We start from the raw sequence: 25678 nt of genomic DNA, 5'->3' as shown, positions 1-25678 counted from the left end.
ACACCGCTGGTGCTCCTAGACAGAGAGCTGTCATCCTCTGGAACTGGCAGCGTTGTGCACCATTGGTGCTGTAGAGCTTCGCTCCCATTCAGGCAGGGACAGTCAGCTTGCAGTCACAGCAAGCTGTACAGCGCACCATGCCCCCTGTCCCAGATAGACTGTCTTTGGCTGGAGCTGGAGGCCGCTGTATGTAGATGCCTTAATAGGGGTGAGGCAGCTGTATGTAGATGTTGTACTGGGGCGCTGGGCCTTTAAATCTTTGTGAGCCGACACGCGCGCCGACCGGACGAGGAGGAAGCAGGAGCGTGGAGAGGTAAGTTTGGGCCACGGAGAGGGGCATGGGTGTGCCTGCAATGGATCGCAGGGACACCTGTGGCAAATACATTACTGGGGGTTGGCAGCTGTATGTAGATGTTGTACTGGGGGTTGGCGGCTGTATGTAGATGTATTACTGGGGGGTTGGCACCTGTATGTAGATGTTCTACTGGGGGGTTGGCACCTATATGTAGATGTATTACTAGGGGGTTGGTAGCCCAATAATAACACAACTCTTCGGCATAAAGCTATGGTCTCTAAAAGTGCTGTGTTTAAATTACATTTAGAAAATACATAGGAGTGAATTATTCCTGATTCCAGATGCAAAGATGCAATTAAACCCAATGGGGCACATTTACTAATGGCCGTACGTCAGTTCTCTGGCGGACTTTGCACTCTCTTTTTAGTGCAAACTGCTTGTAATTAACCCCTAGGGGACTCAGCCTATTTTGGCCTAAAGGACGCGGCCCCATTTTTCAAATCTGTCCTGTGTCACTATAAGTGGTTATAGCTTTGGAACGCTATGAGATATCCAGGGGATTTTGAGATTGTTTTCTCGTGACACATTGTACTTCAAATTAGTTTAAAAATTTGGATGAAATCTTTTGCGTTTAGTTATGAAAAAAAACAAAATTTGGCAAAAATTTTGAAAAATTCTTTATTTTCAACGTTCTAAATTCTCTACTTTTGATGCAGATAGTCATAGCTCCCAAATAAATTCATAACTTACATTTCCCAAATGTCTGCTTTATGTTGGCATGGTTTTTTAAGATTCCACATATTTTACTAGAATGTTATGAGGCTCAGAATTTGGGTGCCATTTTTCACATTTTTTGTAAAATCGCCAAAACCCGTACTTAGATGGACCTGCTCAACTTCTAATTGACACTGAGAGGCCTAAATAATAGCTAGACTCATAAATTACCCCATTTTGGAAACTACACCCCTCAACGTATGAAAAACTACTTTTAAAAAGTTTGTTAACCCTTTACGTGTTTTATAGGGGTTAAAACAAAATGAAGGTGCAGTTTGCAAATTGTAATATTTTTTCACAATACACTCATTTTGGGTGGAAAATTAAACATTTAAAATGGATTAAATGAAAAAAGGCTCCACAAAGTTTGATACCCAATTTCTCCCGAGTACACGGATACCCCATATGTGCTGGTAACCTGCTGTATGGGCGCACGGCCGGGCATAGAAGGGAAGGAGGCGCCATCCAGATCAGATTTGCTATGTCACATTGTACAGGCTATAATTTTTTTCTTTTTTTTAATGAGGACCTATAGGGGCTTATTTCTTTTGCCACATGAGATGCACTTTTCTAATACATAATTTTGGAGCCTCTATAGCTAATTGGTGAGATTTAATTAACTCTTTGTTGGTGGAGGAAATGAAAATCATCAATTTTTAGGAAAATTTTTATGTGTTTTTTTTTTTGGCCGTTAACCATACCATAAAAATAGTATATTATTTTTATTCTATGGGTCGCCACGATTATGAAAATACTTCATTTATATATATTTTTAATTTTTTACCATTTTTACTGAATAAAAAGTAATTTGGCAAAATTGTTGTTAATTTTAGCATCACCGTCTTTCATATGTATAACTTTTTTATTTTTCACCTCACAAATCTGTTTAAGGGCTTATTTTATGCGAGAATGATTGCTCTTTTTAGTGGTCTTATTTTAGATTGCGTAACTTTTTAAAATCACTTTTTTTAGAGCATTTTTAAAGGGCATTAATAAAAAATCATCTTTTTCAGAGAGAGTTTTTTTAGGTTGTTTTTTACGGGGTTCACTTTGCGGATCTAATATCGATTCTGTTTTATTATACAGATTGTTACGGACGCAGGGATACCAAATATGTGGGGGTTTTGTGTATTTTATTCAATTGTACTGAATAAAAACTAATTGGGAGAAAATGTTATTCATTTTAGCATCACCATCTTTTTATATGCATAACTTTTTTATTTTTTGGCTGACAAATCTTGTTAGGGGCTTATTTTTTGCGAGAACAGTTGTTCTTTTTAGTGGGCTTATTTTAGAGTGCATAAAATTTTTTAAATCACTTTTTAGAGCATTTTTTATAGGGTATTAATTAAAAATTATCTTTTTTCGGAACGTTTTTTGCGTTTTTTTCCTCCGGCGTTTACCGTGCGGGTCCAGTAACAATTCTGTTTTATTATGCAGATTGTTACGGACGCGGCAATACCAAATATGCGGGGGTTTTTTATACTTTATTAAGTTTTTTTATGGGAAAGTGACATTTTAGGGGCTTATATTTTATGTATTTATTTTTTATTTATTATAATGTGTAGTGTTAACTGTTTTTGCATTTTTTTACTTATACATACTTGAACTTAAACCAGTGATGCTCTGATCACTGGTTTAAGTCCAATACACTGCTCTACAATACTATTTTATTGTAGAGCAGTGTAAACTGTCTGAGCAAGCTTGCGCATGCTCAGACAGTTTGCAGTCAGACCCGGAAGGGATCTGGCTGCCATGGAGACCGGGCAGCTCCGGGGCACATGCCAGTCCTCGGAGCTGCCCGGAAGAGGATCGGATCCCCCGGTAAGCGGCACGGGGGATCCGATCCACAGCAGGAACACCCTTACACGCCGCGGGTGTTAGCGCAGGCTGTCAGCTGTACTAGACAGCTGACAGCCGCTGCTTCTGGTACCGTCTCCGTTTGTGAGCCGGTGCCAGAAGCAGGACGTTATAGAACGTCCCCGTGCGCTAAGCATCTAGCCCCGGGGACGTACTATAACGTGCTGGTGCGCCTAGGGGTTAAAGGGAACTTGTCATCAGAAATTGGGCCAGTAAACCACTACTAGCATATTGTCAGGCAGCGTAACACCTTATAGTTTTTGTTTCTTTCATGGTCCAGTGTGGAGGCCTCATCCAGAAAATCAACTTTGAAGTGAGATGTAAAGTGGTTGCATAAAACCAAGGAGAGTTTAACAATGAAGTCAAGGTGGGGGAACTCTGAATGCCTTCTTCTCTGTGATTGACATTGTGCATCAGACTTCAGGAGATCTGGTTAGTGAATCTCTGGATGCAGGACCATCAATTACAGTTGAGGCGGCTTTCTGAGTAAGATAGAGCTTATTGCAGTGTTAAAATCTCTGCCTCTTTGACTTTAAAGTTGACTTTCTGAATGATTCCACTTCAATGGGTCATGAGAGAAACAGCTGCTTGACAACATACTGGTAGTGGTTTATTAGGTCAATTTCTGATGACAGGTTCCCTTTAAGAAGTGTCCACGCCACATTCGTGTTGCATGCGACAGTTTTGTGGCACTGTTGCTCCATTATTCATGCCACACAAATTTCTGCACTGAAATGGGCGCTTCGGTGCTGAGTCAGACCATGCACCATTTAACTGCACTTGTTCACACTCTGTGTGTAATGGCAGGGCACAAACAAGGACAGTGAGCTCTGACACTGAGACCCCCAATCTGTCCCTACCTACTTATTGGGTCCCCCCTAAACAGAGGCCAATAACTGGGCGACGTTCCCTCCCTGGGTAAGGGCTCATTCACATGGCCGTCTGCGGGGATGTACATGCGGCCGCATGTACGTCCCCATAGACGGCAATAGCGGCGCGGCGCAGATACGGTGCCACACATGTGTGGCACTGATCCAGGCCACACACTGCAAAAAGATAGAACATGCTCTATCTTTCGGCGTGTGTGCGGCCGTGCACCGCTATTCTCTATGGAGCATACTGCGTGTAAATTTACCCTAAGGTGTAAACACGTAGCAATACAGACAAACAAACACAATAAGGCAAGGTAAACAATCCGAGTCGGCAACAGCGGGGAATATAGACAACCAAATCACAATCCAAATAGACTAGCCAATAAACAGGCAAGAATTCAGAAACCAGGAATACAAGAGAGCTAGAAACACAGCAAGATAGCAGTTTGACCAGCAAGGAGTCAAAGCTAACCTGGACACTTATAGGGAAACTCAGGCCTGCCACAGGTGGTAGGAGTAAACTCTTGCAAGGACAGAATCAATGAGGGGAGTGGCAGACATCAGGACAGACAGCCATAGAACCTAGTTCAGACTGCAGGATGATGAAAAATTCAGTGGGGGACATTTACTTAAAGTGTCGGTGTCTGCATTGGCTTTGTTACCGACCTGCTCTCGGAAAGAAGATACACATTTAATATTGTAGAGCTGTGCAGAGACATTTCTGGCGCCGAGACCATTTTCTGTCCCCGAGGCCATTTTCTGTCCCTGGGACCAAAATCTGTCCCGAGCACCAGAAATATGTCCAACAGTCCCTGCTAGACCAGTTTTCTTTTGGTCTACTTTCCGCCAGTTTACAGCGCCCAAAAATGGCTGTGACACATATTAATTCTGTCTGAGTTTCCACTCCGCCAAAGCCACGCCCCTTTTCGGAGAAGAGTCGGAGCAGACGGAAAAAATCATTTTTTCTGTCCCCGCCAGCTAATAAATAGGTCTGAGAGCAGAACATGTGGTGAGAGCGCCACAAAACTGTCGGAAACACCATAGTAAATGTCCCCCAGTGTCTCCTAATCCTAGCAGCAGGTGCAGACGTGACACTATGGTACTATTATGGCATGGACAGCGTGCGCTCCATGCTGCAATAGTCATTGGCGTACTACTTACATTTGATGGCGATTCCACAATGAAACTCGGGTGACGAAAACAGGAGGGTCTCCTGCCTAGGTCACCCGGCCAACAGAGCGGATGTTATAAAACATAACAATAAAACAGAACATAAACCAAACATTATATACAAAATATTTACAATAACTCACCTGTTGGTCCAGACCCATTCACAGTTGTCATACACTACGAGCATCATCTGTCTGCCCTTAGGTGCACTTGAAATAATTTTTTCCTGTGCGCCATCTGTTAGGTGAATCATATAGTTAGGTGCACTCAGTATAATTTTTTCCTGTGTGCCATCTATTAGGAGTGTTGCATAGTTGAGTGCACTTACTATATTTTTTTCCTGTGTGCCATCTATTAGGTGTGCCATAAACTGGCATATTGCATATAGTGCCATATATATTAGGTGCAATTCAATGTCTCAAAAACCTACACTGTGTTGGAGGCGTATAACATGCTGGCCTCTGATACTGAGTTATATAGTGGTGATGATGGCCTGTTTTTCCTTTCATCCCCCTTATCTTCGATCGACCTAGGTCCTAGAAGAACCCCCGATAAGGCGCTTCAGGACTTCTGCGGAAGAAGTGCCTGCGGCTTCTACTGACCTCACATGGATAACCACAAATAATTATTTCCCTCCGGTCCCTAATAATTATGTCCCTTTATGGACCACTCTGGGATACAGTTTGACACGGCAGTGCAAAGAGGAGTGGACTATTTTAGAGTTTTCTTTGTCAATGAGATAATGAATGTGATAATATTCCAGACAAATCTCTATGCTGCACAACATATTGCCCACTTCTTTCTATACAGAAGCCCACAGGTGAACCCCTATGACTGCAGCAGGCATGCTCTGTTACCTTATAGGGCACTTCATGTCAGGGTGATGTCATCTAAGATTCTGTTACATTTGCAACGTTGAAAGCAAAGAGTTAGCGCTGTCATAGAAATCAATACAAAAAAGCACATACCATTCTCCTACTACAAATGTGCATAAAATATAACATGGAGGAGGCTCGGTTAAGTTCTGGGACCGCTTTGCTGCTGTCACGGGTGCTCCTGCGACCCATGTCTCGGGTCATGGGTGCACCATTGTACCTCCGTGTTTGCAGCAGCTACAGGCATTCTCACCCGTCCACGCTCCTGCGACGGCGCTCTGAAATTTAAAGGGCCAGCACTCCGCTAATTGGTGCTGGCCGGCCGCTGTCCTGCTATGTAGCCTGCCTCTTCCTATGACTCCTGCCGGATCTTTGTGCCCAATTGTCTTAGAGAAAGCGTTGTTTTTGAGATTCTCGTGATTTATCCATTGTGACCTCTGCTTTGTTTCCTGACCTCGATCCACTGCTGCCTGCCTTGACCGTCTGCTATGTTCCTGGCTCCGATCCTGTGCCGCCAGTCCTGACCTCCTGCCTGACTTCGACTCTGACCTGTGTGCCGTCTCTGTACCTTGCCTTGGCCACTATAGCAAGCAAGTTGCTCCTACAGAGCGACCTGGTGGTGTCCCGCCGCAGCTATTCCAACCCGCTTTGTGGCGAGATCTGGGGACTACAGGGTGCCACCTAGACTCTGCTCCCATGGGCCAGCTCACTTCCTTGCTAGCGGTTGTTCAGTAGGTTCACCGCCACTGATGACAACTGCATCTGGCACTGGGTGTCTTGAATCTGTGCAGGGAACAGATCTCAAGACTATCAAGGGATTCTAGAGAGAATTGTTCTGCCCAGTGTCAGAAAGCTTAGTCTCAGTCGCAGGTCATGGGTCTTGCAAAAGTATAATGACCTAAAACACACAGCAAAAAACACCCAAGAATGGCATATTCTGAATTGGCCTTTTATGAGCCCTGACTTAAATCCTATTGAGCACATTTGGAAGAAACTGAAACATGCTGTCTGGAAAAAAACACCCTTCACACCCTAGACAACTGAGAAGTGGGCCAAAATACCTAAGGTGCAGAAGAGGTGCAGTGATTGCCCCAAAAGGTTGTGCAATAAAATAATAAGTTAAGGGTACCATCATTTCTGTCCAGGCCTGTTTCATAAGTTTTATTTTTTGTAATTCTGTTGAAGCATCGTTGCAAAGCAATGTCTGTCTTACTTTTGTTCCTTTTTATACCACAAAAGTTGTTACACCCAATAAATGTGGACAAATAGACCGGCCACAGTCGGGTTTAAAGCAAAACTAACAGTTTGGTCAACAGTGATATAACACTCAGAGTAAGTAAATGTAGAAAGGTACAATCTTTATTAATGATATACATATAATCAAGGCAAACAATGGACAAACTACAATGGGTTAAAAGCCATGTGTGGTACAATAAATAGCTAATTCTGAACATATAGGTAGGTAGAGACAGTCATATAGCAATCCCCTAAGCATACATGCATAAAACAGTAGGGTTAAACAGGTACACAACCAAATCCTATACAAAAAATGACTGAAATGAAAAGCAAATACCATACCAAGACAGGCCACCTCTCCATGTGTGGCCTGTCTTGGTATGGTATTTGCTTTTGTTCCTTTTTATAGAAATAATAAAATAACAAAATAGCAAAAACCAACTCAACCAAAGATCCCAAAGAAAGCTTTACCAGAAAAACTGTTTTTCATAGTTTATACGGTTGAAAAAAGACACTTGTCCATCAAGTTCAACCAAGGAAGGGAAGGGATTGGATGAGGAAGGGATTTAGGGGAAACAATCAATGTTATTTAGGTGTAAAAAGGCATCTAGACCCTTCTTGAAGCTCTCCGCTGTCCCTGCTGTGACCAGCGCCTGAGGCAGGCTATTCCACAGATTGACAGTTCTCATAGTAAAAAAGCCCTGTCGCCTCCGGTGATTAAACCTTGGTTTCTCCAAACGGAGACAGTGCCCCCTCGTCTTTTGATTTGATTTAATGTGGAACAACTTACCACCATATTTTTTGTATGGACCATTCATATATTTATATAAATTAATCATGTCCCCTCGTAGTCGTCTCTTTTCCAGACTAAATAAATCTAGTTGTTTTAATCTTTCCTCATAACTAAGACCCTCCATACCCCTTATCAGTTTTGTGGCTCTACGTTGAACCCTCTCCAGCTCCAGGGCATCCTGTTTATGGACCGGTGCCCAGAACTGGACAGCATATTCCAGGTGTGGCCGAACAAGTGCCTTGTATAGTGGTAATATTACATCCCTATCACGAGAGTCCATTCCACTTTTGATACATGACATGATCCTACTAGCTTTAGAGGCAGCTGATTGACATTGCATGCTGTTATTCAATTTATGATCTACTAGTATCCCCAGGTCCTTCTCAACAAGGGACTCTCCCAGATTTACTCCCCCAAGGACATATTTTGCCTTTGGATTATTGGCCCCCAGGTGCATAACATTACATTTATCCACATTAAACCGAATTTGCCAGGTGGATGACCAAACATTCAGTTTATCCAAGTCACTCTGCAGCCTATGAACATCCTCCATAGACTGTATTACACTACACAGTTTGGTGTCATCTGCAAAAATAGACACAGTGCTATTAATTCCTACCTCTATATCATTAATAAATATATTAAATAGTAGTGGGCCAAGCACAGAACCCTGAGGTACACCACTCATAACTGGTGACCATTCCGAGTAGGAATCATTGACCACAACTCTCTGGATACGATCCTTCAGCCAGTTTTCAATCCAATTGCAAATGATTTCTGCCAAACCAATAGCCCTAATTTTACCCATCAGGCGTCTATGAGGGACAGTGTCAAATGCCTTTGCAAAGTCCAAGAACACAATATCCACAGCTGCTCCTCCATCCAGGCACCTGCTCACCTCTTCATAGAAGCAGATAAGGTTAGTTTGACAACTTCTATTCTTAGTAAACCCATGCTGGCTATCACTTATTATTCTATTTGATGTCACATACTCCAGTATGTAGTCTTTTACTAACCCTTCCAACATTTTCCCCACAATGGAAGTTAAACTTACAGGCCTGTAATTGCCTGGCGAAGTTCTAGAGCCCTTTTTATATATTGGCACCACATTTGCCTTGCGCCAGTCACTTGGCACCACACCAGACATTACGGAATCCCTGAAGATTTTAGACAGTGGTACAGCAATAACAGAACTGAGTTCTTTAAGAATTCTGGGGTGTAACCCATCTGGTCCAGGAGCTTTGTACACATTGATTTTATTGAGCTTAGATTGGATAATGCCTACATTCAGCCAGTCTACTATATTACAGGGTGCATGACCCGCACTAGCACCACCCAAGTCAGAAGTTCTCTCTTCTATTGTATAAACGGAGCTAAAAAACCTATTAAGTATCTCCGCCTTCTCTTGGTCTCCAGTCACCGATGCCCCATTTTCAGAATAAAGGGGTCCAACCTGTTGTGACCCATTTTTTTTGCATTGATATACCTAAAAAATTTCTTGGGATTTGTTTTGCTATCTTTAGCCACCTGTCTTTCATTTTGTATTTCGGCTGATTTGATTTCCTTTTTACAGATTTTGGTAAGTTTTTTGTAAGTGTTGAAAGCCTCAGGTGACCCGTCAGATTTATATTTTTTAAATGCCCTCTTTTTCTCATTAATTGCCCTTTTAACTGTAGTTGTAAGCCACAAGGGGTGTAATCTAGCCCGTCTATACTTGTTACCTATTGGAATAAATTTAGAAGTATAAAAACCCAGGATAGATTTGAATTTCTCCCATTTAACATTAGTATCACCATGTGACAGTATCTGATCCCAGTCTATATCCTGTATTGCAGCCCTGAAGTTTTGGAAATTAGCCCTCTTAAAATTCAGAGTTTTCGATTTTCCCACCTGTTTCTGTTTTTTAAAGTTTAAGAGGAAAATAATTATATTATGATCGCTGTTCCCAAGGGGTTCCCGGACACTGACATTTTGGACAATCTCCGCATTGTTCCCTGCACAAATCCAAACCTGTTCCCCTAAAGGTAGCTTCCCAATTAGTGGAGCCATGAAATCCGTACTGCTTGTAATTTAGCTCTAGAATCTGTTATGCAGCCTTGGGTTCAAGGAAAATAAAATAAATCAGCCTCCCAATACCATCATATTCAGTGGTTTGTACTGTTTTACATTTGTAACTTTATAAAAGTATTTTTCTTTCTTCTTTTAGGGAACATGCATCAGCGAATGTTTCTCTAGCCACAATTCTTTTCCATGGACTTCTAGCTCAGTTGGATGATCAATATAGCAGATTCTCGTTGGAATGTAACTTTTTGCTGCAGCATAACATTCGGAAAAGCAAACGCAACTTACAGGTATTGTATAGATATTCTTTTACACATTACTGTCTAGAAGGTATTACTAAAATTGCAAAAGAAACCCACTAACAAAACACCTTCTATATGTGCACCCTATCAGTGATTGACAGTAATTGTTTGAACAAGAGCAAGCTATTTTACTGGAATCCTTGAAGAACTGGTACACAGGTCGAGTTGATAGAGATGGCAGCGAAGAGTTGGCACTCACTTCACTAGTATGGGGTAGCACTTTCAGAGGGATGATGGGATGCGTGTAAATTAGCATTACTTGTGCAATTCCTTAAAAGTGTAAAATAATGGAGAAGGATTTCACTGGCTAGTGATATAGGAAAGCACATGGTTAGCTCCATCAAAGGAATCAATACAAAATACAATATACCATTTTGCCTGAGCATTTCCTGAATCTTACTTACAACCCACAGGTACCCATGTGCATTGTTTTCTTTTTAACTTAATATCACAATTAATAACGGTGAAATTCGCCCACCTAAAGATGTGAGAGGAAGCTGATATCTGCTGGTATCCTTCAAATCTTACTTGTACCTTTTAAAAGTGTTTTTTTTTGATGGACTGCAATGGTACAAGTACAACAGACCCTTTACCTGTCACAAGAAAGCACCCTGCAAGTCTTGAGAAGCTGCGTGTCTAAGTCTTTGTCCAACTAGGTGGCTTTGCCAAATGTCTACGTCAGAGGAAAGGAAACAACCCGGCCTACAAGGGCAGCAGATCAGACTGGTAGTCTTCCTTAAGGGACAAAATGTCTGGCCGTAAAGATGAGGCAGAGGAGTTAGGTGTAATGGAGGACACGATGTCCAAGGAGGCCCAAGCTGAGGAGGAATCAGCAGAACCGACTCTCGCAGATGTACTAAGGGCTGTGCAAAATGATACTTCAGCCCTTGTGCAGCTGACAATACAAGCGGGCAGCTTAAAGGAAGACTTTTTATTGAAGCGACAAGGGCCCATTTTTACTAAAATCTGTACAAATGTGTAGTTTGCTTGTCTATAGTGTGGAGGGCGCCAGATTCAGGACTGGGTTAGCTTCACCAGGCTAGCTTGACTGTATTCTGGAACCAATGAACTACAGTAACAGAGGGCATCAATGTATGGTAACATGTAAGGTACCGTGTGGTGTTTGTATGAGGGGGGGGGGGTTAATGGTGACAGGTTCCATTTTATATTTTGATTTCAGAAAAAATTGACAAGCCATAAATGCAACATTTTTATAGAGGTGTTGCCTTTTATTGTACTGCATCTATCTGTTAGATATTGAGAAGAGTCAGCCTAATGTTAGGATTAGAGATGAGCGAGCACTAAAATGCTCGAGTGCTCGTTATTCGAGACGAACTTTTCCAGATGCTCGAGTGCTCGTCTCGAATAACGAGCCCCATTGAAGTCAATGGGAGACTCGAGCATTTTTCAAAGGGACCATGGTTCGGGAATAAAATGTGTTAATTAATTGAAAAAGAATGTCTTCTGATAAGTTAGCAGATGTATGCAAACATCTGCAATCTATTCTTCACTGTTCCGCGCGTATATTTTCTCCCGACAAGTTAGCAGATGTGAAGAATAGAATAAAAACAGTGACCACAGGATCATTTAAGTGAAAAACACAGTGAAGAATAGATTGCAGATGTTCGGCTTACTTGTCGGGAGATACGCTGTCTCCGTGCCCCGCTGTCTCCGTGCCCCGCTGTCTCCGTGCCCCGCTGTCTCCGTGCCCCGATGTCTCCGTGCCCCGATGTCTCCGTGCCCCGATGTCTCCGTGCCGCTCCGTGCCGCTCCCCGATGTCTCCGTGCAACGATGTCTCCGTGCGGCTCCCAGCCGCTCCCCGATGTCTCCGTGCCCCGCTGTCTCCGTGCCCTGATGTCTCCGTGCCCCGATGTCTCCGTGCCCCGATGTCTCCGTGCCGCTCCCCGATGTCTCCGTGCAACGATGTCTCCGTGCGGCTCCCCGCCGCTCCCCGATGTCTCCGTGCCCCGATGTCTCCGTGCCACTCCGTGCCGCTGCCTGATGTCTCCGTGCTGCCGCTGCCCCATGTCTTCGTGCTGCCCCATGTCTCCGTGCTGCTCCCCGGTGTCTGTGCTGCTCCCCGGTGTCTCTGTGCTGCTCCTCGTTGTCTCTGTCCTGCTCACCGTGTTCTGCAATGCGTTCTTCACACATATATATTGTTCTTCACATGCTATTTTGTTCGCACCGTTCCGCGCGTATCTCCCGACAAGTAAGCAGATGTGCCGAACATCTGTAATCTATTCTTCACTGTGTTTTTCACTGTGTTTTTCACTTAAATGATCCTGTGGTCACTGTGTTCACTGTTTTTATTCTATTCTTCATTGTTCTTCACTGTGTTTTTTTAATTAAATGCTCGATCTCGAGCAGGGGAAATACTCGTCCGAGCAACGAGCAGTTTCGAGTACCTTAATACTTGAACGAGCATCAAGCTCGGACGAGTATACTCGCTCATCTCTAGTTAGGATTAGTGGACGGTTTAAATACTACACTACTGTTAAAATTTTGTTTGAGGTAAATGTAGAAAAAAATGAATAAACAAAAAAATTGTAATAATTAAAAAAATAATTTTAATCTGATTTGAGATATGTAGATCTAGATCTAGATATCTCTCTCTCTCTCTTTCCTTAAGCAAACCAACATCTTTTTTTAGTGATCTTGTTTGTTGACTGCATTTTTCATGTCACCTTTTTCAGTGTGTTTGTAATGTTTTCATGTTTTACTTTGTAGGATCTGTTTCAAGAGGATCCTGTACAAATGGCAATGATTATTTTCAACTGCTTAAGAGAAGAAAGTAAAATTTTGGAAAATGCTCAGCTATATTCAAAGGTATTTCAGTTAGGAAAGCAATTCTGAATGTGTTTTTATGTATTTGCTTTCTTTTTTTGCATTTTTATTTATTTATATATTTATATATATATTTATATATTTATTTAGTCAATATTATTATATTTAAACCCTTGAGGACACAACTCATTATCACTTTTAGGATGCGTCCCACATTTTTCCATCTTCCATTTGTATGCAGTTGAAACTTTAGAACTTACTAAGGTGATTTTCACTGTTATTATTTGCACAGGGTCAACAAGGGAGGCTTATTCCTTTTTAGAATAATAATGTGGGGATATAGTTTACCCCAACACTCAACATCTCTAAAAAAAAACTCTTTTAGATCTGGAAATAGAAAGGAAGGGGAGTCAGATTATTACATCCACACATTTTCGCCGAGCCCCCACGATTAAAATCCACAGAACAGTAAAGAGACTCCACCGAAATTTTAAAATTTGTACAAATATGTTGTTTATGTTGTCACAGTATCAGTCACGATAGTGTCACTTTCACATCTAGAATAACACAAGAAACCTCTGCGATACATGATTGTGATTCAAACATACAATGAAATGTCCCCTGTGGCCTGCAGTACATAGGAAGGACTGCCCAAGCCCCACATGACACATTAAATGGGCATCAAGGCAACGTCATGAGAGGTTATGCACAACCTGGGCTGTAGAAACATTTTTTTAATATAATCAAAAGAATGAGAAACTCTTAAGAATTATCCCTTTACATTTCATGCCAGATACCATCCATAATAGGTTTGATACTTTATATAGATGGGAGGTACTCTGGATCTACAAACTCTACACATTGTGGTTTAAATGAAATCATGGAAACTCTGATACTAACTATCATTTATAATTTAAGGAGTTGATCATTTATAATTTATGGAGTCTTAAAGGCTTTCCGCATCTCATCTGGCCATTTTTATTATTTATAAAAATAAGAAAGCTATAACATGTTAAAAATTAAAATATTATTTACAGACCTTTAAGAAACTTTAAATAGTAATATTATGCCATTTATAGCGAGCCAATAGTAGAATGATTCTGCTCTAATAGGGTATTTTTTTATCAGTTTTGGTTTAAATGTTTGAGATAATAGATACCGCTCACAAGTGGGTGTGCGGTGTAAATTTTATCAGTCCAAATGTATATGAATATTGATCTAATGAAATGCCCAAAGCCAAGCCGCAAAATGCGTTGTCTGTATTTTATTATTAAATGCATGTTTTAAATGTCTATTTTTGGCTATTTTTATATTGGTGCTGCTTTTAACTAATAAAGGAAGTTTCTTTTGCATAAATACATATTCTTTAATTGGAGCTGAAATGGGAAAGTGGGAAATGCATTGTTTACATGCCCCCAGTATATAGCCAGCAGCCTCCCAGTTTATAGCGAGCTGCTGCCTCCTAATATATAGACACTGCATGCCCTCAGTATATAGCCAGTGCCTGACCCCCAGTATGTAGCCAGTGCTTGCAACCCCTGTATATAGCCAGTGCTTGCACCCCCCATATATTGCCAGTGCCTCCCCCCTCCCCTCTGTATATAGCCAGCAGCCCCCTGTCCAGCCTTAAAAAAAACCCTCTGTACCCACCTTTCCGATGCCCCCGCAGGTCCTCTTCTGTCTTCAGCTCTGGCTTCGTCTTCGGCTCCCTGCCCGATCCTGACGCATACACCATGACGTCATACACCATGACGTCATACACCATGACGTCAACCATAACATCATAGTGTGTGCCAATGGCAGCGCACATACTGTGATGTTGGCAAGCGGCTGACATCATGGTGTGCGCGACGCAGCCGCAGGGATCCGAAGGCGGAGCCTGAGCTGAAGACAAAAGAGGACCTGTGGGCGGCGTCGGAAAGGTGAGTACAGAGGGTTTTTTTCATTGACTCGAGTATAAGCCGAGTTAGTGTTTTTCAGCTCAATTTCTTGCGCTGAAACACTTGTCTTATACTTGAGTGTATACAGTATAATTAGCATAATAGCATTATTAGTAGAAAGTAGTTATTCCTCTAAATATATTATTCTGTCATATAAATGTGTTATTATGGGTTGATGTCTTCCATTTAAAATAAAACTATTTGACAGAAAATACCGTAGGTCCCCAGGATGTGGGAGGTTTAGTTATATATTAATATTACATTTTTGGAGATTTTTTAATTCTTATTTTAATTTGACACTTTTACATTTATTTGCCCAAGTGTTTGCATAAAGCTGGGGCAGCATGATAGCTAATTATTTTAGCTACCGGGTACTTCCCGTTCGCTTCGATATGGACTACACCATGGACTAAGCTGTATGCTTTCTGTTTATGTGAGTTTTTAGATAGGTGTTAGATGTTTTGGGTCATTACGGAAATAGCATTATCGAAGGCTTCCATTAGGAATTTCAGGGCTCCATACTGTCAACTTGGTAGGCTTACTATAAGTGGGCCCATGTTAGATTTCCATTTCCATTGTATTTTATATTAGAAAGACACAACCACTTTGTATAACTTTACAACAAAGGTCTTTTAATCCACGGGGCAGCCTCAGATAACCCAAAATAAAACAATGGGTCTTTAAAACGGGCAAAAGTGTTCAGATCTATGAAATAGCTACAAAAAATTCCTTTTGGGCGCTCCACTTCATGGACAAATTACAAGCCTTTTATTTAAAATAAGTATTAAAAAACATACATTAAAAAACATATATAGATAATGTTAAAATGATACGTGTTTCAAGAACAGAACAGGGCTCCCAAATTGAATTTTTTGGAGTTATTTCATAGCACGGTACACTTTTGCCCCTTGGTTTATTGGTTGGATCCAATTAATCTATATCAATTTACTCTGTGGCTTCTTCAATTTGAACAGGGGCAGTCGACAGGGGCGCCCGTTCACATTGGCCCTCAAATCACTAGTGGTAAAAATAAGATGCTTTATAAATTTTGTGGGACTAAAGTACTGATTTGGCAAGCTCTGTGCATTAAATGCCAATGACCTTTTATTGTTCTTAGGGAATTCAGAAGGATCTCTCATGTGTTCCTTCAAGTTATTGATGAGTTTAGAGTTTACTCTGGCTTTTCAGTAAACTGGGATAATTTATTCAAAATGCCAATAGATCCCCTAAGCTCTGTCTGCAAGTAGCTTAACTTTTTTCTTTTTACAGAGTCAGGTGGGCAGCACACAATCTACTGTCGTGATTGACAAGCATAGGGAATTGGATAAGAAAGTGACTGATGTTAAGAATCGAGCTCTGGTAAGTGTGTTTTTTTTTAATTAAAACATAACCATCATTTGAGATCATTTGTAATTTTGTGTGGGGGGATGTGGTGAAAATTCTTCTGTTATACCTCTAAGAAATTCTGCTTAGTTTCTACTTGTGTGTGTCTATGGAGGCTACATGAGCGAATATCTAATCTCCCTGTATGTATGTATGTATTCAGAACACATAACTTATTTTAAGTTTTTTTTTTACTACGGCTCCTGCTCAGTATGTAGCGTGTTTTCTATCACAGCTGGCAAAGTTCATGAAATATTAAGCGAAATCATGTTTGCTGACCTGGAATGAAAATGTAATGCAGTGGGAGGCGTCATAGCCACAAAGAGGTAATTGCTGCCAAGTCCATGCTCTGAAGGTGAGGTGCTCTCTCTCATACCTCTCTCCGGTTTCCTGTTTCTCCTCGTTCCCCTTTTGGAGCTTCTCCCAGTGTGTCCGTGATGTTTCTGGCTATGGAGTTACCCTGGCCGTGGCGGTAAGGTACTGGTGAGCTGGCGTATGGGGTTAAACAGGCAGAAGGATGGACGTAAGCTCCCCAGTCTCCTCGCCCCATCCCCGCTTGGCTTCCGACCGCTACAGTGAGGAAAGAGTTTGGGAAGACGTGCCATGCCGGAGATTGCCAAGGACTTCCGAAGCTCCCCAAAGGCCGCTGAAAGCACTGAAAGCCGGACCGTGGTTTGTGGACCTTGATCAGCGGTATGGGGAACTTCCAGGGAACTTCAAAGGAGAGCAGCGTCCGGACACCACCAAGCTCTGACAGCACTGCAGTGCAGAGCGAGGGATACAGCTGGCTTGGAGTGGAGACATCCGGGAAAAGTGTTTTAGCAGCAAACTCTCTAAACTGCTGGCTTACTGATTGGATGATTTGGCGTCTTAGAGGTACATCAGTTGTTGTTTCGTTGTCCAGCTGTCCCCAGGTTGTTCAGCCTTGCAGGGCACTTGGCTACCCCGTGTTGAGTGGCAGGGTGGGGGTGGGGGGGCTTATTTGCTGCTTGTTGCCCTGGTTGCCCATGATATAATAACTCTAACTAGCCCATGGCAGTTCCCAGAACTGTCTGATCCCATCCTGCCACTTATGGAGAGTGAACAGTCCTTTTTCTTTTATTCCTCTTATTGCAACATGTACATTTGTTGCTGGAATAAGCCAGGCTTCCAGGGCATTTGACTAACCATTCGGACTAACCATTACCTACTATCTATCTACCTGGAATAATTGGAAAGTGTAGGACTGAGTATAAGACTGACTCCAAGATTAACTTTCTCTGGCTGAGTGCAAGACTTAACTCTCTGGTTAATTATAAGTCTATCCTTTCTGGCTGATTGTAAGACTAACCTCTCTGGTTGATTATAAGACTACCCTTCCTGGTTGATAACAAGACTAACCTCTCTGGTTGATTATAAGACTATCCCTCCTGGTTGACTATCCTTCTTGGTTGATCACAATACTCTTGTAATAAAGTAAAGGAGGCAGAAAAATTAATCGAAAAAATGGGGACTGCTTAAAATTACTCCTAGTTGAAGCCGAGACAGTTAAAAAGTTAAAAACACGGTGGATCAGGAGTGGTCTGTTGTAAGATAAGGGAGGAGAGTGGATGGAGGAGAGATTAAACCCTTAAAGGTATGGGATCTTCTTTACCCCAACAGAGGGGCGGGGACCACTATCTTCTTGGTGACCTCTCGCCCCATATCCAGTATGACAACACTGGAAATGTTAATGTCTATTCCTGCTAAGAAATTAGCTGGGAAATCAGTGTGTTTGTATTTAAAAAATGTTTTTGTTTTTGTGTTTGATATTTATGTTGAAGATAGCTCTGGGAGGGACAAATCAATTGAAATATATAATGATGGATTTCATTTCAGAATGAGTTGCAGATATGGTTATTGAAATAATGTGTTTGAATGTTAATGGGCTGAACACACCACATAAGCATTCGTCACTATGGAAAGAAATAATTAAAGCACAAGCAGATATAGTATGTTTACAAGAGACACATCTACTTAAAAAAGACTAAGTACGTCTTCATCATCGATATATCCCTATGATCATTTGTGCAACATCTAATGCCAAAAAAGCGGGGGTGTGCATGAGGTTTAAAAACACAATTATGTTCACCCACTCTAGGAAAAAGGTCGCTGATGATGGTAGATATTTTATAGCCTTAGGGGAAATTAATGACAATATGTGCCCCAAATAGAGGTCAAATAACTTTCTTTGAAAAAATAGACGCCTTATTAGAACAAAATGCCAAGGGGAAAATCATTGTAATGGGAGACTTTAATGCCCCTCCAGATCGGGGATTGGATGAGAGGTGATAAAGGAGATTTAGCTCAAATAATAACCGAAGAGAGATTGCATGATGTGTGGCATTATCACCATGCGTAGAAAGGGATTACACCTTTTACTCCGCCAAACACCTCTCGTACTCAATGATTGACTTCTTTTTGGTTAATAATTTATCATTTACATCAATGTTAATATTCAAAGATAGGACATATAACATGGGCAGACCACACCCCAATATTTTTAATTAAGGAAAGCTTTAAATATAGTTCTAAAGAGACAAAATAAATTTGCTTCAGGACCGGATGGCTTGACAAATATGTATTATTCCAATTTTGCTCAAGATTTTTAGTACTTGAGCATAAACCAACCCGAGTATAAGCCGAGGCCCCTAATTTTACCACAAAAACTGGGAAAATCTATTGACTCGAGTATAAGCCGAGGGTGGTAAATGCATTGGTCACAGCCGCCCCCCCCCCCCCCAGTATACAGCCGACCCTGGTAGTATATAGCCATCCAGCTCCCAGTAGTATACAGCCAGCCTGCCCCCTGTAGTATACAGTCAGCCTGCCCCCTGTAGTATACAGCCAGCTTTCCCCCTGTAGTATACAGCCAGTCTGCCCCCTGTAGTATACAGCCAGCCCCCAGTAGTATACAGCCAGCCCACCCAGCACTTTAAAAAAAAAAAACTTATATACTCACCGTCTGGCGGCCCCGATGCTCAGCGTGGCTCCCTGATGTCAGTGCGCCTCCTCTTCTGTCTTCACCTCGGCTCCCCTTCTTTCTTGGGTCTTCTGTAACAGCCGGCATAGAAGACGCCATGTTATCTGCCGACAGGCGCATACTATGACATCAGCAGTGGCCGTGTCATAGTACGCGCCTGCCGGCAGATAACATGGCTGCGTTTATGCCGGTTGTTACAGAAGACCCAAGAAAGAAGAGGAGCCGTGGGGAAGACAGAAGAGGAGCCGCGCTGACATCAGGGAGCCACGCTAAGCATCGGGGCCTTTGGAGGGTGAGTATATAAGTTAATGTTTTTTATTAACTTGTGTATACATCGAGGTGAGGTTTTTCAGCACATTTTTTGTGCTGAAAAACTCGGCTTATACACGAGTATATACAGCAAGTTTCTTAGCAAGAACTTTCTGGCAGAATCAGGGGGCAGTTTCAAAGATGAACGCAGAAGCAATAATTAGAGCAATCCTGAAGCAAGATAAGCTTAACCCCTTACTGACCGCCCTTTCGGGATTCTACGGCGGTCATTAAGGGTACTTCTTCTGACACAACGCCTTTCTACAGCGACACGTCAGAAGAAGATTTCGGGACATCGGGTAATGAAAGCGCCGGTGTCTGGCTGTGATGTCACAGCCCAGACCCGGCACTAACACCGGGGATCGGAAAATCTCTGTTCATGGGTGTTTAACCCCTTACACGCCGCGTTCAAGCATGACCGTGGTGTGTAAGTGTCCCCACTGTCAAGCGGACCCCCCACCCGGTGTGCTTACCGGGGGATCCGATCCCTCCTGCCACAGCCATGGGTCCAGCAAGTGACCTGAGGCTGCTGGCTCCTCTGCACGCCAAGTGGGACCTCAAGAGGGACGGCTGGCAGGACCTCAGGAGGGACGGCTGGCAGGACCTCTGGAGGGACGGCTGGCAGGACCTCAGGAGGGATGGCTGGAAGGACCTCAGGAAGACTGCCACAGGATTACAAGACCGCCACAGGAACACGGAGGTGTCTGGAAACGCTCAGGAATCACGGAGGCATCTGGAAACGCTCAGGAGGCTTTCACTTCAGTTAGAATGACTTGAAGATCCGGCAGGGGTCTGCTGGAAGTCGCCAGGCTATATAGCAGAGCCAGGAATGCCAGCACCAATTAGGAGGATGCTAGCCCTATAAATTCCTGGAGAGTCAGTGAGCGGGGAAGCACGGCCTAGTCCGAGAGCAGGAGCGCCGCCAGACAGGACCAGAGGTAAGTTGCGGGTCCGAGACGGATCGCGGGGGCAACATGGATCGTTGGGGCACCCGTGACGAAGGACCAAACCGGGCCGCGCCACAGGGGAGAACACGGGTGCACCCGCGATCCGATACATGGATTTCGGGGTCACCCGTGACAGTACCTCACACCAGAGAGACTTTCTAAGGAAGGAACTTCATCTACCTCTCTATGTTAGCGGGGGTGTGGAGCCAAAGGGGACCAAGTGCATATGTGCTGGTCATGCTCAAAATTGATCTGATTTTGGTCACAGATAGGGGATCTGATCAATATGGTGACACATTTACATAGCAACATCTCTCCACAGCTGGGCCTACTACATTTAGGGACGGAAAAATTCCCAGTGGACCAGAGATTGATCGTTACTTATATACTGATTGCAGCAAGACAAAAATTTGATTTAACAGAAGCTTGTAATAGAGAAAATAAATATAGGCGTTATGAAGTAATTATGGCCACAAGTTATATGCACTTTTGCAAAAAATGTTTCCTTAAATAAACCTCCCAGGTGTAGCAGAAGTTACCGTATTTTTCGGACTATAAGGCGCACAAAAACTTCTTTGATTTTCTCAGAAATCAATGGTGTGCCTCATAGTCCAGTGCGCCTTATATATGAACCGTACTTACAGACAACTGCCTTGAACAGTGCACAGGTCTGCCACCTGCTGGTCATTCATCCTTATAATCAGGTGCGCCTTATAATCCGGTGCACCTTATATATGAATCTAGATGTTTTAGCAGGCATTTATTGATGGTGCGCCTTATAATCTGGTGGGCCATATAGTCCGAAAAATATGGTACTCTAGATAGCCTAAACCAACAAAAAAGTTTTTTCTTAGGTCCAATTGAGATATTTCTCACTTTGGATACAAAGTGAAACTTTTGCACCTGCCAGGTTGTTGTAAAATTCTATAGCACATTGTTAGTACTGAATTACTATCTAGGAATGCAATATATGTATGTAAGTTTTGTATATGTGCTTTGTGTAAATAAAAATTGTGGAAAAAAAAGTTTTTTTTCCTGCTCAAATTTCAAAAGATATAAGTTTTTTACTTTTTATCTGACATGGGCATATAAGGGCTTGTTTTTTCAGTCAAGATTTGTATTTTCCTATGGGTTAATTTTTATAGTATAAATTACAGTATAATAAAGAAGATAATTATTCTATAGGTTAGTACAAGATACCAAATAAGTACAGTCATTGCCAAAAGTTTTGAGAATGACACAAATATTTTCACATGATCTGTTGCCCTCTGGTTTTTATGTGTGTTTGTCAGATGTTTGTATCACATACAGAAATACAAGTTCAATCATATTATGAGTAACAAAAGCTTTTACTGACAGTTATAATGAGTTAATGCAGCAGGTCAATGGGGGTCATTTACTTACCCGGTCCTGTCGCGATCCAGCGGCGCATTCTCCGATGAGGATTCGGGTCTTCCGGCGATTCACTAAGGTCGTGCGCCTGATATCCACCAGGTGTCGCTGCTGCACCGAGGTCCACCGGAGTTCACCAAACTATTCCTGGTGCATGTGAGTGATTGATTTTGCGACACAATTTGTTTTTTAAATTCCGCTGTTTTTCTGAATTCGTTGATTTTTCCGACGGCCATGCCCCCTGATTTCTGTCGCGTGAAAGCCGATGCAATTGCGGCGAAATCCGATCACGTACGCCAAAATGCCGGCGGAATTCGGCGCAAAACTGAAAAACTCGGGAAACCCGGCGAAAGTGCGGCCGCGGAGCACTTAGTAAATGAGCCACAATATTTGCAGTATTGACCCTTCTTCTTCAGGACCTCTGCAATTCTCTCTGGCAGCTCTCAATCAACTTCTGGACCAAACCCTGACTGATAGCAGTCCATTCTTGCACAATCAATGCTTGCATTTTATCACAATATATGTTGGTTTTTGTTTGTCCACCCGTCTCTTGATGATTGAACACAAGTTTTCAATGGGATTAAGATCTGGGGAGTTTCCAGGCCATGGACCCAAAATCTCTATGTTTTGTTCCCTGAGCCATTTAGGTATCACCTTTGCTGTATGGCAAGGTGCTCCATCATGCTGGAAAAGGCATTGTTGATCACCAAACTGCTCTTTGACGGTTGGGAGAAGTTGCTCTTGGAGGACATTCTGGTACCATTCTTTATTCATGGATGTGTCTTTAGGCAAGACTGTGAGAGAGCCGATTCCCTTGGCTGAGAAGCAACCCCACACATGGATGGTTGCAGGATGCTTTACAGTTGGCATGAGACAAGACTGGTGGTATCGCTCCCCTTGTCTTCTCCGAACGAGCTGTTTTCCAGGTGTTCCAAACAATCAGAAAGGGGCAGGGGCGTAATTAGGAGAGGCTGGGCCCCATAGCAGAGTTCTGCGTGGGGCCCCCCTTCCCCTTAAAATATGTATATATATGGCGGGCGCGCTGGAGAGGAGAAGTGAGCGCAGATCACCCTTCCCCTCTCCATAGAGAATAGAGCCGCATGGCCGTTCTTACGGCCAAAGATTCAGCACGCTATATCTCTTTTGCTCGAAACAGTGAGTACTCGTTGTGCTCACCGGCCTGAGCCCAGGCGTATAGAAGCCTATGGGGGAAGTATATCCGGCAGCAAATTTGCAGCCAGATATACGTCCCCCATATGTTCTTGGCAATGTACTCCTATACAGTCATGTTTATACAATTACACACATTTATACACTAATACATACACACCTTTATATACACACACATAAACTTCTACACTCGTATACTCACACCCATTTACATACAAGCATACACTTATACACACACATTTATGCACTCATATACATTTATACACTAATACACAGAGTATATACAAACTCATACAGTATACACATTATATACATATAATTCATTTACAATACACACATATATATATATATATATATATATATATATATATATATATACATACATACATACACACATACAGTATACACTGACCATATATAGACATACATGCAGGATAAAAACACCATATACACACATACTGCATATACATACAGAATATACACACATAAAGCAAATACACAAACATTCAGTATATACAGCATAAATACTTATCATATACAAAAACACACGAACATCATATATATATATGCGCATATATTTAAATTTGCACATATATATGCCTATATAAATATATGCGTGTATAAATACAGTATTTGGTTCAAAGCATTTATACACAGTATATACATATACACAGTATATACATATATACATTGTATAAATACATTATATACATATATACACAGTATATATACAGTATATACATATATACACAGTAGATGCATATATATATACACAGTATTAACACATATACACAGTATTTACATATATATATATATATATACACACACAGAATATGCATATATAAACAGTATATATATATATGTATACACAGTATATATACAATATATACACATATACACAGTATATGCATATAAATACATATATACATACAGATAAATACATCTTACCTTTTAGGAAGTTTGGGGGCTGTATGGGTGTTCAGGCAGGTGTTCAGGTGGGTGTCCGGTGGCACACGGCAGTGGGGGCACGAGCGGGGGGGAGGGGCGTTGGGCGCGCGCGCGCCGGGGAGGGGGGGGGGGGCGGTGCGAGCGTGGGAGGGGGGGAAGAGTGTCGACTGTGCAGCCCTGCAAGGTGATGAGCGGGCAGGTCACAGAGGTGGCTGGCTGGCGGGTCAGAGAGATGAACGGGCGGGTCAGGGAGATGTGGGGATGGGTCAGGGAGAGGAGCGGGCGGGTCAGGGAGATGTGGGGGCAGGTCTGGGAGATGAGCGGGTGGGTCAAGGAGATGAGAGGGCAGGCGATCCCGGAAAGAGGTGGGTGGGCGAGGAGAGAAGTGGGCAGTAGCTGGACAGAGAGAGAGGGGCCCGGGGGCACAATCCGGCAGGCACCCGGCAGTGCAGCCCCGGACCACTTACCCCTGGCCGTGGCAAAGCACTGCAGGGAGCGTGCATCCCCGGGCCCCTGGAAAGGGAATTCATCAGGCAAAATTACTTTACCCCAGTCCTCAGCAGTTCACTCCCTGTACCTGCAGAATATCAGTCTGTCCCTGATGTTTTTTTCTGGAGAGAAGTGGCTTCTTTGCTGCCCTCCTTGACACCAGGCCTTGCTCCAAGAGTCTCCGCCTCACAGTGAGTGCAGATACACTCACACCTGTCTGCTGCCATTCCCGAGCAAGCTCTGCACTGCTGGTAGCCCAATCCTGAAGCTGAAATACTTTTAAGAGATGGTCTTGGCACTTGATTGTCCTTCTTGGGCGCCCTGTAGGCTTTTTGGCAACAATGGAACCTCTCTCCTTGAATTCCTTGATGATGCAATAGATTGTTGACTGAGAAGAGATACATTTCTCTACAGACGGCATTTTGGTCTAAACAGATGCCATTTTGTCTTAGCCCGGGGGTCATGCTGACCAGTGTCAGCCATATTGTTAAAAATGTCTATTCATCTCATGATTCAAACATCATTTTCTTATAATACGTTGGGAGACAGTTTTGTCCTTGACTCTTGTCCTATATTTTTGCTTTAGCACCTGATTATGTTATGTTTTGGCCTCACCGAGGAGCCGTCGGACACTTTTTCTCAGGACTTTTAGTATAAACCTTCTGTCTCCCTGGTGACAGTGTTCTGTGTGAGAAATAAACAAAGAATTATCAGTGGGGGCCTAATTTCATATATCATAAAGTACCATAGAAAAGGCCAAAAAAATACACCATCCCTATCAAAGTCAAAATATAAATTGGTGAGGGCATATAAAATATAACTTTTAATATAAAGATTTAAAAGATGCTAACAAACCTATCACATATAATAAGACAAAGCATGCTGACCACGGTCTAGTTATTGGTACGTATAGAGGGTACAATGACCATCACACTATGATGCAAACACAAACAGCATAAGGTATATAAACTCAGATAGTTGTAGGATGAGTGTAGACAACCTGTCGAGAGAGAAAATCCAAATGCAAACACATACAGCATCAAATGTATAGACTCAAGATGGGGAATACAATGAAA

General features: G+C 42.5%; 1 protein-coding gene across 1 annotated transcript in view; it reads left to right on the top strand.

Moving 5' to 3' along the window:
• Window positions 1–25678, top strand: part of STAT1 (signal transducer and activator of transcription 1) — a 176087-nt gene that overhangs the window by 25088 nt on the left and 125321 nt on the right. The window contains exons 3-5 of the mRNA XM_072120887.1: window positions 10082–10226; window positions 12967–13065; window positions 16233–16322. Of these exons, the coding sequence (XP_071976988.1) occupies window positions 10082–10226; window positions 12967–13065; window positions 16233–16322 (334 nt within the window). The remainder of the gene's footprint in view (window positions 1–10081; window positions 10227–12966; window positions 13066–16232; window positions 16323–25678) is intronic.

This window comes from Engystomops pustulosus, chromosome 8 (genome assembly GCF_040894005.1).
Source record: "Engystomops pustulosus chromosome 8, aEngPut4.maternal, whole genome shotgun sequence".
NCBI classification, from domain to species: Eukaryota; Metazoa; Chordata; class Amphibia; order Anura; family Leptodactylidae; genus Engystomops; species Engystomops pustulosus.
Note: the sequence above shows the minus strand (reverse complement) of the source record. Positions and strands in the feature narration are given on the sequence as shown.